Source organism: Apiospora marii, assembly GCF_038362585.1.
Source record: "Apiospora marii strain CBS 49790 chromosome Unknown utg000015l_segment0_segment0, whole genome shotgun sequence".
NCBI lineage: Eukaryota > Fungi > Ascomycota > Sordariomycetes > Amphisphaeriales > Apiosporaceae > Apiospora > Apiospora marii.
The window spans coordinates 139394-152512 of NW_027117386.1; the positions used below are offsets into that span (position 1 = coordinate 139394).

Sequence of the window (13119 nt, forward strand, 5' to 3'; positions counted from 1 at the left end):
GATGTCAAGTTTATTAGGGGTCCTCCTACCACCGCAGGCAGAACGAGAGGGCCAATGTAACACTGGACCCATATCTAAGCCGTTGTTTAACCGTGGTGTTCCCAGCCTGCCGCGTGGGGAAAATAAACAGGGCCGCTGTCACTCAACCCCAGAGTCCACTCAAAAAGTAAAGTACAGTTCCACTATACAAAGATGAGACCAACGCAACGGGAACAACGGGTCGAGTATAACGAACGACGATCTCGATGGTTCGGCATAGAGATGCCACAAAACTCCCACCACTAAGATCTAGTAGCCACATTGTTGAACCATGTGCAACGTAACTGTCACGGCCGATCACGGAGGAATTCGAGTTTTTCGCTGCAGCTCGTGGTCAGACCTGGCCGCCTGTGCTGTCCTGAAGGTGCATGGGAAAATTGTCTTGGTTCTTTCCGCCACCTACCTCACTTACCTCGACCACGGTGTGTGTATTACGCAAACCAAGCCTTGGTGCTTGGGTCGACAACCATCGTGGCACAACCTCAAGCCCTGTGAGTATGCGGGTGTGCTGGCTCGCATTCGCGTTGCCCTGCATGTGCAGCTTTGATACTACTATGTATGTACCTCGTAGCGAGGGGCCCAATCAAAACCGGCCGTCGGGCTGGACCGGGTTACCTTATTGCTTACTTGCAGCACCCCTGTCCCGTTGGCTGCCAGGCCCAGCTTACAGGGGCTTACGCGAGCAAGCACGATATTACCCGTGCGAGCGAGCGAGCCGAATGCGCCAGACCCTGTTTTCCCTGACTCCGCATGCATGCCAATTCGCACTGGGCTGAGTCGAGCCTGTGGTGTTTGCTTGTGGCTCAGTAAAGGGCCAAGACAAACACGAGTAACTACATCTGCCGCGATCATGATCCTTCAACCAGAGAAGAATATCCCACAATTAGGCCACCAAGCAGACAATCCCCAACTTGTGGTTTTCTTTTTACTTCTATCCACACGCAAAAGATAAACGTCGACCAGTTGCCAAGAAGAAAGAAAAAAAAAAAAGAAAGAAGCTCGAAATGTTCGCGCAGCCAACCATCCCCGAATTCCCCCTGGGGAAGGCTTCCCTTCAGGGCCAGACAGCCATCATCACTGGCGCCACCTCGGGCATCGGCCACGAGCTCGGCTTTCAGCTCTTGCGGCTGGGCCTCAGTCACCTGATCATAGGCGTACGCAGCCTGCAACGGGGTGCCGCCGCGCGCCTGAGTCTGCTGGCCGATGAAGAAGTGCAGAAGGTGAACTCATCGGCCCGTGTCACCGTCTTGGAACTCGACCTCGCGCGCTATGAAAGCGTTGTGTCGTTTGCCCACAAGATCTTGGATTTGCCCGAGAAGAGGCTCGACTTGCTCGTCCTCAACGCCGGTATCAACCTGGCTGAGTATCAAGAGACACCCGACGGCAATGAAGCGTGAGTATAGCCATCATTTGCCGTTATCAACTGCCGGCACAACCACTAACACCATGTTTCCTCCTTCATTTATGCAGATGCATGCAGGTCAACCTGCTGTCCAACAGCTTCCTCAGCCTGCTCCTGCTGCCCCTGATCCAGAAGACATCGGCGACATACTACCAGGCCGCTGCGGAAACGGTCCAGCGACCCACCATCACCTGGCTGGGTTCCATGGGCCACGCCTTCCACTCCCCCGACCTGGCCCAGCTCCTCCCCAGTAATGCTAGCATCCTGGACTATTTCTCTTCCAGGGACACCTACTCGCGCTTCCGCCGGTACTCGGACACGAAGCTCTTCGTCATCCTCTTTGTCCGAGAGCTGGCCGACCGCATCGCGGCGTCCTCCTCCAGCAGCAAGGAGGGTGCCGGTGTGGTGGTCGTCAACAACGTCTGTCCCGGCACGGTCGCCACGGGCGCCGACAACAACCTCCCGTTCTACGTGCGTATCCCCATGAACCTCAACCGCGCCGCCCGGGGACGCTCTGTCCCCGACGGCGCCCGGGCCGTACTGTGGGCGGCGAGGGGGAACCTGCAGAAGCCTGGTTCCGCGGCTGGTTGGAACGGGGTCTACATCGCCGACGGCAAGATCCAAGAGTAAGTCTGAAGAAGGCACACAAAACCAGTCTCTTCGCTTAACAATATTGTGGCGACTTTGTCGCTAATTAATTCTCTCTACCTAGGCCAACACCGTTTGCCAACTCGCCAGAAGGTCGCGAGTTTGCGAAGAAGCTGTGGGCGGAGATCGTCAGCCAGGGTCGAAAGTTGGACGGCCGCATAGGGGAAGGGCTAGGCAATTGAAGATATTTTGACAAAACAGTCAGGTGCTAGTCATGAATCACACACTGGAAGTTTCACCGTATATTCTTATAGATCATTTTACTGGTTTCAACATACAAACCATGCTGTTCAACATACGATATTGTTGCAAAGCTGTGCATCTTACAATAAGTGTATTTACGCTATTCCATACTGCTATAGAATTAGTACTTTTCTGAAGACACTAACACTTTTCAATCTCATATCCCTGCTTCGTACTTCATTATTAGTATTCAAAATAGCTCCGATATGCTCACTTTGGTCGTGTCATGAGTCTATCCAATTCACCGTGGCTAAAGATAGCAACGCTCTGCTGCCCGAAAGCCCTGTTCTTGCCAGTGTGGACTTCGCGTCATAGTCGAAACTGTACTAGTCTATAACACGCCACCGTCGGAGAACGATACGACGTATTCGTTCGTTTGGGGGCGAAGACTGGATTATTTCAGAACCCCCCATCCTTCATCTTGGATGGACCTTTTCTTGCCTCAAAACCCCCTGATTCGTCGATTCTACTCTTGAGTCTCTTGCTTCGTGTCTCGTTTCCTCACCCCTACCCGGGTCCCGACATCGGCCGTTGCATCGCGTTCCACCGCCCCTTGCGTCCGCCCCCCTTTCTGCGCCGGTGTCCACTCAACCTACGGAGCTCTCGGAACCAGAGTATGTCGTCAACATTGATCTGAGATGCATGATCGCAAAGTCTGGTTCGTCTTACTGTGTTGTACATGGTATGCCATGTTTAGGACATTGCAGATGCAAGAACACAAACACGTGCATGCATGCATCAAAAAACAGACGTGATCGACGTTGACCTACTCCCTCGTCGTATGTTGCACAGGTCGGAGTATAGCAGAGTCCGGGTTGTCGGGTTCTTCTCCCCCGAGGCCCCGGGACTATCTCGAAAGGACATTTTGGGGCTTGCCTTGTTCCTGTGGCTGTGTCTGACTGTATTTGTGATGTTTTCATCCCTTTTTGTTCGATTTACACTGCAGGGTCACATCAGGGGTGGGACGCGGTGGCTCACCAGATTTTCTTTTTCAGATTTTCATGCTTACCAGCACGGTAAATCCGAACTTTTCGATTTGAGACTCAATGTAAGCACTTGTTCAAATCTGGTTGGTTCGCTATAGGTGTCACAGAAAGCAGACAAGCCGCTAGTACTGACAGAATTCACGGTAATAGTCTCACGATATAGGCCAAGAGAATACTCGAGGTGCACAAGAATTCTACACGATAACTGCAGCCACTATTGAGAAGTGTTTTGATTTTCACCGACAATATATCCCCGTGCCATCCGAACACCTATTTCCTACTTGGTCAAACTGCTCTAGAAGTCGTATGTGGCGGCTTCTCGGACGCGCGGCTCGAGTCTGAATTCTCCACACCACTGTTATTGCTCTTCTTGTTGTCGATGCCATGCTGCGTCTTATGCTCTCGATCTAGGCTGATGTGCTTGATGAAGAAGCTGCCGATCATTGCCACACCGCTGAGGATACACATGACCATCCACACCGTCTTCAGAGCATCGGCATACGCCTGGATCAACTCCGTCTTCTCGGGGCCCGCGGGCATGCCCTCCAGCAGAGGGATGAGCCCGCTGGCGTCGCGGCTGTACTCGTCGGCCTTGTCGACGAGCGTCGCGGTCTTTTGCAGCTCCTTCTTCATCGAGTTCTGGAACACGACCCCGCAGATGGCCACCCCCAGGCACTGCCCCAGCATGCGCGCGAAGATGAACATGGAAATGGCAAAGGACACGAGCTCGTCGCTCGCGGCGGCGGCCTGGTTGATGATGGCGAGGGAGGTGTAGAGCAGGCCCAGGCCGAGGCCGACGATTATGGTGAGGAAGAACCACTGCTGCACGCTCATGCCCGTGTCCAGCAGGATCATGATGCCCAGCCCCAGCGTGCTGATGACCCAGCCGATCCACGTCACCCAGCGGTACTCGCCCCGTTTGGTGATGATGAGCCCGGCCAGGATGGACATGGGCGCCACGGTGAAGGTGGCGGGGAACAGGGCCACGCCGGCGAGGATGGGGTTGTAGCCTTGGACAGCCTGGAAGTACAGTGGTAGAAAGTACAGCGCACCGTAGACGATGGCCGCATTGATGACGGTAGACCACAAGCTGTAGCCCATCTCGTAGTTGGCCAACAGAAGCTCGACCTTGACGATAGGGTCCCGCGCCACGTAACGCTCGTAGAAGCCGAAGCCAACGAGAGACGCGACGCCCAGAATCAGGGGGAACAGCGTCTGCCAGGCGGCCCAGGGATACTGCACCCCGCCCCAAGTCAGGGGCATGAGGAAACAGGTGGCGGCGCCGACGAACAAGAAGCTGCCGAACCAGTCAAACTCCTTGAGTTTGGGCGCGATGGATCCGGGCGGTCTCGATAGGCGCAGGCAGAATGGGATTGCAGCTAGCGCGATGGCGGCGAACGGGACATTGATCCAAAAGAGCCAGCGCTTTTCATGATAATAGAGTTAGAGATACTACAGCCATTGGAAAGAAACAGCGCTGTAAATGCATTGTCGAGGAATACTCACCCAGCTCGCTTTGAAAGCCAACGCCCCACCGATTACGGGACCCGTGACGCTGCCCAGCGCCCAAATGCCGCCAATAATGCCAAAGTACTTGCCACGGTCCCGCATCGGCACCAGGTCCGTGACGATAATGTCGTTTAGCAGGATGATGCCCCCGCCGCCGACGCCCTGGATGGCCCGGCCGACAAAGATGAGTAGAAAAGACTGGGCGACGGCGGCCAGGATGAGGCCGATGAGGAAAAGGAAGGTGCAGACGAGCAGAACCCCCATGCGGCCCACGATGTCGGAGAGGGCGCCCATGGGCGCCTGCAGCACGGCCGACGCCAGCAGGAATGCGGTGCCGGTCCAGAAGGCCTCGAGGGAGCTCCCGCGGAGGTCTTCGGCCATGAGCTGGTGGTAAGGGTGTTAGCTAGACCTGCGCGCATTCCAGGAGAAGAGTACCATTCCCGTCTCCCTCCTCATTTTCTGTCTTGAGTAGAAAAGGGGGTGCGGGAAGTCTCAATTGGATTCGAACTCACCGGCAAGGCGACCGACACCGAGGTGCTATCCAGCGACACCATCATGGCAAGGATCAACACGGGCGTCAACGCGATCCAGAACTTGGCGCCTGGCTTGAACACGGGCGCTGCATGTGCCTCGGTGGCATTGGTCGTGGACTTATTGGTACCTCCTCCCTCCGCGGGCCCGAGCATGACTATTGGCCTCTGTTCTGTCATCCTGTCTCTGGGTGTTGTTGAGAGGAATTGATTGAGTGGACATAGATGTGGGTTCTCGACCTTGTTCTCATTCGTTTTCCTTTGGTTTCAATCTTTCGTTGGGCTTGCAGAACCGAATCTGTCTATGATGCGCAAAACGCGCTCAGATATATTGAATTGAAGCGCAGGGAATCATTGCTCCATGTCCAAGGTTCGCATTCGCGAAGCTGCTGAGTCGTTTGTGTGGGCAGTCGAGAATCCTGCTGTCAGATTCTCTACCAAGACGCCGCCCGCTGCTGATGGGTGTCTTGGCGATGGACAATTGAGATGTGGCTGGTAAAAGGCCGACGTAATCCTGGGCTTGGAAGGTCGATTTTGCAGTGAGATTGGGACGTTGGGCCCTCCCAAGGGTGAGAAGTCAGAACCGATTACCAATCAAAGACATGTCGGGCAGCAGATAAGATCCGAGGGCCCGACCCGCGACGTTACACCAATTCACCCCTTTCTCTCTTCTTCGGCCGATCTGAAGTCGCATCAAAAGGCGGCACTGTGTAGTATCGGAGAAGATTTTCTCGGAGATGTTTTCACTAAATCGGCTTTTTAGATGTCTTCGTTCGGGTCCGGGAGGATCAGACCGCCTGTTATTGATTTACGAGCAGTGCTGCGAACTGCTGTCAGATTGTGACGGCAAGAGCCTCTGCTTGGCTGACGCGTGAAGGATGTAAGGGTCGTATACCGTTCTCAGCACCCTCCCTTTCGTATTTCATGCCGCAATAGGGCAATGCCTCGGTAGATCATTCCGTGACCCACCCATATGTCGCGCCGAAGCTGCCGATTGGAATATTCTTTCTTCCATCCAGGCTTCCTCGGCACCGCGGGTGAGGCGCTACAGGGGGTTGTGAAACGGGAAGAACCCAAAACACACGCCCGCTCCAGATATGGTTGTGCTCGATGCAGTGCGTCCCCGAACTTGATAGGTCTTCTCGCTCATCCGCATCATGGACGTCATCTCTATACGCGGTTCGCATTGCCGACGGGGTTTTGCGGCGTCGCGTTTCACCGCGTGACGTACGGTCAATCATCCCATCGTGCGTACCCCTTTTGGGGCGCATCGTGCACCAACTTACATAGAAGTACTGGACAAGACCTGCTCGAAATTACACAATGGATCTGCATCTCCATCAAGCGAACAGTCAACTTCAGTTTCAGCCCCAAGTCCATCATCACCTTGCCCAAGATAATTGTCTGCACTGTACATAAGTTACCTTGGATGCACATATCGAGAAATCCCAGAGAGTAATAGACCAATGTCGCCACACCCCCTCAAGATCGCCATCATCGGCGCCGGCCCGGCGGGCTGCACACTAGCCCACCTGCTACTCCGGCAGCTTCCCGAGGGATCCGCCAAGCTCGAGATATTTGAGCGCGAGACACACCTCCACGACCGAGACCAAGGCGGCACCCTCGACCTGCACGACGAGACGGGCTTGGCTGCCCTCCGCGCCGCGGGTCTCATCGACACGCCGGCCTTTAACACTGCGGCCCGTCGCGACGGTGACGCCATCGTGCTCTGCGACAAGCAGATGCGGCGCTGGCTCGACATCGCCAGCACCGCCGACGGCGGCTGGTTCGCCCAGGGGAAGCCCGAGATGGACCGGCTGGCGCTGCGGCGGCTGCTCCTGGAGTCGCTGCCCCCCGACATCATCACGTGGGGCAAGCAGGTCGTGAAAGTCGTCAACCGCAGCGACGACGCGACCTCGGTCCTGCATTTCAAGGACGGTTCCACCTCGTCCGCGCGCTACGACCTCGTGGTGGGCGCCGACGGCACCTACAGCGTCGTGCGCCCCCTGCTGACGCCGCACGAGCCCCACTACAGCGGCGTCGGCGGCTGGAACATGCTCTGCAAGCAGTCCGAGGCGGCGCGGCCCCTGCTGACGAAAATGGTCAACCGGGGCAGCCTGTTCGCCTACTCGGACGGGAAAGTCCTCATGGGCCAGCAGCTCGGCTCGGGCGACCTGTACATCAGCATGTGGGGCGTCAAGCCCGAGGGCTGGATGGACCCCAAGGTGGCCGGGTACGACGTGGCGGACCCCGCCGCGGTGAAGCGGGCGCTGCTGCACGAGTTCCGGTCCTGGGCGCCCGAGCTGCGGGAGCTCATCGCGTCCTTTGACGAGGCCCGGGTCTGGCCCCGCAGCCTCGTTATGCTACCCACGGGTATCAAATGGGATTCGCGGCCGGGTGTCACTGTCCTGGGCGACGCGGCGCACGTCATGTGTCCCTTCGTGGGGCTGGGCGTCAACGCGGCCATGGGGGACGCCATGGGCCTCGCCGACGAGATCGCGCGGGCGGTCCGGGGCGGCGCCGCAACGGCCGCGGAGCTGAGCGCGGCGGCGCTCGGGAAGTACGAGGCTGGCATGTTGGAGCGGGCGCATGCGGCACAGCACTTTACGGAAGACATCATGAAGCTCATGCTCTTCACGCCGGGGGCCCCGGGCGCGGTGATAGAGGACTACATTGTGCGTTTGACGGCGGATGACATGAGCGCGACCCTCGCGTCGGCTTGGAGGTTTCTGGTTGCCATTTACTACTTCTTCTTCAAGCTGTTCTTCGTGGGGGGCAAGGCCGCCATCGAAGGGACGCCGCTTCGGAAACTCAGCGTGTCATCGTAGTTTTCTTTTCTGATTTTTAAGGCTTTGGTGTCAGGGATGATATGTGGGACTTGTACTATTTTTGCTTCCGCATATATATAGCGGATCTGGACGGCAGGATTGTATGTACTACGGCATTAGACGGAACATTGCACAAGTAGAACTCGAAACCTTCTCCATTCTGTTCACGCTCGGTGTAACGGGTGTTGACTATAAGACACACTTAAACAATTTCTTAATTAACTCCAAGCTACTAGGTAAACCCATACTCCTATACTCCTTTCCTAGTAATCCTGCGTCGTAATTACTTATTCCATTCCATTATATATATAACTAACCAGCAGTCACACCAGTCCAAGCTGTCTTGTTACTAACTACCCATTATATGGCAATGTACTTGGTATATTGATACCGGATCGAGGAAGGCCTGAGAATTAAGCAGAAGACAACGAGCATCCTACTTTCGAGCCTTTAGTGCCGCCTTCTGTTGCCTGGCACGATCAATTTGAGCTTGAAGCTACGTAAATGTCAGTATCTGTCAATAGTGTTGTTCGACTGGCAAGCTTCCTTACTGGTTCCCAATTTTGATGTGCCTCGGCCGCCACCTGGAGCTCTACTCTGTGTTTTTCGGCCTGGTTAGCGGCTTGCTTGTGGCCCGGATGGTAGCTGGGCTGATGGTAGCCAATATAATTTTTGGCGTACTCTCCGCGACCTTCAACGAGTCTAATAGGCCCAGGTGGTTAGTTGAATCTTTCCACTCCCTAACACTATCACTAGAGAATGCGAAAGCAAAGGAAAAAAGGTGGGGGTGGGGCTGGGGAGAAAACATACTCTGCAGCTGCTTTGGAGGCAATGGCTGCTTTCTGAGCTGCCTCCTGGTGCCATTGTTGTGTCTGCATGGGATATCCGCCGTATCTATCCTTGTTCCTGTGGATTTCTGCCAGGGGAGGCTTTGGGGCTCCGACGAAGTCTTTATACTCCTGCTGCAAGCGCGTCTTCTCGCTCTCTTGTCCCTTGTATTCGTAGTACTGCTTGTCGTACGTGGAAGTCGTGGGCCCCTTTTTCCCCCAAGCCTGTTTCGCGTCTCGATAGACGTCGGTGCTCGCATTCGGCCGCGTGACCCCGGCCACATCACGCTTCCCGGCGGGAGCGTCGACGTCCGGACGCCCGCTGTGCTGGGATGCTCCGTCCCCAAAGTACGGCCTGTTGCGACCAGCGGCGAGCTTTTCGGAAAGATAGCTTGGCTCGCTGCGCTTCGGCCACGTGCTGACTTTAGCTCCCGGAAACGGCCTGTATTGTTTTGTGACCACTTCCGGCTGTGTCGAGGCGCCGTCGATGAAGTGTGGGTCATGCTCGAAGTCTTTCGGCCGCACGTGTATGTGACGGCCCGCTTCGTCTTGCCAGTACGCCCGACCATTACCATCAAAGTTCCAACCACTGCGAGTCTGGTTTGGCATTATTATACGGGGTTCGGGTGTCTTGGCTGTGGGGATGGAGGACAGAAGTCTTGATTTATATTGTGTAAATATGTAGAAGGGAGTTGTGTGATAGAATGTCTTGACGTTTCTTCCTTCTATCATGGGGGGCCGAGTCTTCTCTATATATGTTGACGCTCGTGATCCTTCCCGTCGCCCAAGTAGGTGAACGTACTTGCAGTTGGTGCATATGGGAGACGTGGCCGAGGCACGTTACATGCTTCGTGTATTTTAAGCGCCATCCGACTTGATTGCCCACAGATGAGGGCTGCAATATGGCCTGCATCGAGTTTCAGATGGATGAACACGACCCGACAATCTTGCTGGTGGTAGCGACAACGATCCTGATGAATACACTGTAAGCGCCGGGCCTTGTCAACGGGTTTGATGGCTGATAACATCCCTTGCAAGCAGGGTATAAATCCAAGCCGGGCTATCTATGTTGGTTAAGGAGCAAATGAACTTGGGCCCCCAGAACCAATTAAAAGTTGGGGTGCCTGTCCCGAGTGCTTGGGTCGTTTACCGCGCGGTACTACAACATGCCACCCCTTGATCACTCGGGATTCTGCCAGTGCCCACCACCCTTTGCCCCACCCTACCGATATCCCGGCTCTCGAGGGTGTTACCAACACTCCCCAACTCTCAACTCATTTCCAGATTGTACAGCATCTCAACTCTGTATCACTTGTACGAAGATATTTCTCGTCCACTCTCCACGGATTTCTAGCCAAAATGGAGGAGCTTCCCTTGGAGCTTGTCCAGCGGATTCTCACTCACCTCGATCTGGCTTCGATACGGAATGCAGCCCTCACGTGCCGGACGTTTCTCGACGCTTTCAAAAGCGCCGAGGGTATTCTGACAAGCGAGATACTCCTGCGCCAGATCGACTTGAGCGTACTGCCAGAGGCGATCTTGGTCCAAAGTTCGTGGAAACTAGGCGGCGATCCCTCCCCCGAACAAGCAACCAAGTTCGCTCAGGACCATCTAAGCAGCAGGGCACCTGTTCCGACCCAATGGAAGCTTGTCGATGCTTTGCCTCTGGAGCGGTTCCATCACTATGTCGACTACTTTGCGAACATGTACTCCGTCGAAGCCATAGATAAGCAGCCCCGCCTGCTCGCCCTGGGAGAGCCAAGTCACACGGAACTCCTTCGTTTCCAGCGGGCATTCTACCGTTTTCAGCTCTACTGTAACACCGTGGGCCGTAACTCTGCCATTGTTGAGCCACAAAGGTTGCGGAACATGTTCTTCGGTCATTTTGCCGCCTGGGAAAATGAACAGCTTGCCTGCGTCTACGAGTATCTCATGAGAGTCGTTGCCAAGCGTAAGCCAGCCCGTTGCCCAAGTACGGTACGTTTACTGATAGCTGACGTGTGGACAGCATTTAATTGTCTTGTGGACTATGACGTAACCTGGGGGTACCTGCAAGTACCTTACATAGATTGTCACCATTCCAACTACGGGCAATACATACTCTCCGAGGGCCTGGAGAAGCTTCATCGAGTCTCCATGGTCTGGTCATACGAAGCCTGGCGTCCTTTGTTGAGCAGGGGAGACGACAGGTGGGACGAGCCCTGCTACACAGATGGGTTTCTCCACCATGCGTTACAATATGGAGCGAATGTGTATCCGATATATGAGGAAACTCTGTCGGAACTTGACGACGAGGATCGGCAAGAAGTGGTCGGTTCACCCTTCTACGATGAGCCTGACCGAGGCCCAGCATCTATGTGGGAATGGGTTCACAAAGACCGCCTCCCGGGCGCTCTGGTTGGAGAAATCCGAATGCGGCTACACCGTCAGTGGGCTTACACGTTCTGGGACTGCTCGCGCCTCGAAGGCGCAGGTCTTCTCAAAGACCCCAGCATATCCGGGGACGGCCCACACACCGAGCTGGGCTTGGAAAAGTTTAGCGCTCCGGAACGGCTGGCCGACCTGAAGCTGTCGCAGTTGTTCAGGAGGAAAGTCTGGGAGTCTGGGGGTACGGGGTGGTGGAGTGCCAAGGACCAAACCCATGTCGCCTGGCCCGATTCAAGCCGCGATTCAAGCCGAGCTGCGAGTGGACAGTTGGTCTACCAGCCTCGATCTCTTGCTGAAGCCAAGAAATTCTTGCAGGGCTTTTAGGATGGAAAGAACCGAGTATGGGGCAGAAATGAGAGGGCTACGTCATGCACGGTAGTGTTTGGTTTGCATCAAGACGGGCTGCTATCTTGTAGTATCTAATATTCACAGTATTCAGTAGACGGACAGACACAGCTATCACAAATATTTGAGACGATTGTCCGTGTCCCTATTCAAGTAGTAAAGCAAAACAGGAACGCGAAGTCAGATGACCTCGGAGCCATCAACGTGAAAACTGGCAATCGGATTGCTCGCAAGGGGGGCTCAATGGCAATTGGTGGGGTTTGGGCTGCGTCCCACTTCCACTGCTGCCTTTGGGGGCTTACAGCTTCGCGCGCGCGCCGCAAGCCTGAGCAGCACCCATGGCCAGCAAAACACCCAAGCATGAAACGACCTCAACGAAGTCCCAGCATTGAGCAGTCTCGCCATGTTCGCCCATGCCGCTTACGCAATGGCTTAGTTATCATTATTAATACTGGACAATATGCATCAACCAGACCTGGCACCTGGGCCGGTGGCTGGTACGATAAAGACACGATGCTGAGTCGACGCGAGAATGCCGGTTCCTGTCAAGTGCCGCCGCGTGGGTCCGTGTCCGCCCACAATGGATACTCCCCCGCGAAATCAAGATTTGTCGCCTGTCCTCTGCCGATGCAGGACGCCGTAAAAAGAAGTATTGGTACGTAGCCGGCTTATGCGTGCCGCTCGAATCCACTGTATTGCCTGGGGCTACGTCGCGTTGCGCCGCTGTCACTGCGACGTCGGGACCGGGGCCGCTCCTGAAATAGGCCTCACCCCCGACGGGTGGGTGTCCTGGGCTCATCTCCAACGGCCAACAATTCAATTGAGTGCCGCCTTGATCTCTCGATTAGGACTATGTGTGTATGCAGGTATTGGCCGTGGCCCTATAGTTGGAGGCCACGGCTCTATTCAGCAAGCAACCCGCTCACCCGCTCTAGACCTTGCTCCCTCCGCTTAGCCTGACCTGACTTGGCAGGGGCCGAATGCAACGCACCGTGCCTTATTTCGACCTGCGTCTTTGGTCTTCAGTCGCGTCCCTCTAGTAAGTTCATGCCCTATCCCAGTGAGCATTGACTGCCAACCCCTGGCATGGAACCCTGCCGCTGGACTAGGAATCTGCTCCGCAGATGCAAGGTTGACATCCACTTGGACCGGGGTCCAGACGGTTTATTGACCCGGGCGCTGCTCCGCGTCCGGTAACGGCGCCGGGACCTGCATTCTAACCTTGTTTATACGTAGGAGTATAAGCCCATGGCTAGTATCCTTAGGTCGAGCACGCAATTGGTATAAAGACTATCTAGATTCCCTCCCTAAACCTCAGTCTCATCCTCCAACCCA

General features: G+C 55.4%; 5 protein-coding genes across 5 annotated transcripts; 3 read left to right on the forward strand and 2 right to left on the reverse strand.

The window, feature by feature from the left end:
• Nucleotides 1-1043: 1043 nt before the first annotated feature.
• Nucleotides 1044-2271, forward strand: PG985_016380 (short-chain dehydrogenase/reductase family protein; the record flags this gene model as incomplete). The annotated part of the gene is made up of 3 exons (XM_066836146.1): nt 1044-1432; nt 1510-2067; nt 2154-2271. The coding sequence occupies 3 exons, from the start codon at nt 1044-1046 to the stop codon at nt 2269-2271; spliced, it is 1065 nt and encodes a 354-aa protein (XP_066675897.1).
• A 1332-nt stretch (nt 2272-3603) lies between these two features.
• On the reverse strand, nt 3604-5537 carry PG985_016381 (DNA repair protein RAD50; the record flags this gene model as incomplete). The annotated part of the gene is made up of 3 exons (XM_066836147.1): nt 3604-4743; nt 4825-5211; nt 5340-5537. The coding sequence occupies 3 exons, from the start codon at nt 5535-5537 to the stop codon at nt 3604-3606; spliced, it is 1725 nt and encodes a 574-aa protein (XP_066675898.1).
• Nucleotides 5538-6823: 1286 nt separating this feature from the next.
• Nucleotides 6824-8185, forward strand: PG985_016382 (uncharacterized protein; the record flags this gene model as incomplete). Its single annotated transcript, XM_066836148.1, has 1 exon — nt 6824-8185. One exon carries the CDS (start codon nt 6824-6826, stop codon nt 8183-8185), a length of 1362 nt encoding a protein of 453 aa, XP_066675899.1.
• A 436-nt stretch (nt 8186-8621) lies between these two features.
• PG985_016383 (uncharacterized protein) lies at nt 8622-9621 on the reverse strand (the record flags this gene model as incomplete). Its single annotated transcript, XM_066836149.1, has 3 exons — nt 8622-8681; nt 8737-8887; nt 8996-9621. The coding sequence occupies 3 exons, from the start codon at nt 9619-9621 to the stop codon at nt 8622-8624; spliced, it is 837 nt and encodes a 278-aa protein (XP_066675900.1).
• A 750-nt stretch (nt 9622-10371) lies between these two features.
• On the forward strand, nt 10372-11763 carry PG985_016384 (uncharacterized protein; the record flags this gene model as incomplete). Its single annotated transcript, XM_066836150.1, has 2 exons — nt 10372-10963; nt 11021-11763. The coding sequence occupies 2 exons, from the start codon at nt 10372-10374 to the stop codon at nt 11761-11763; spliced, it is 1335 nt and encodes a 444-aa protein (XP_066675901.1).
• Between the last annotated feature and the right edge of the window lie 1356 nt (nt 11764-13119).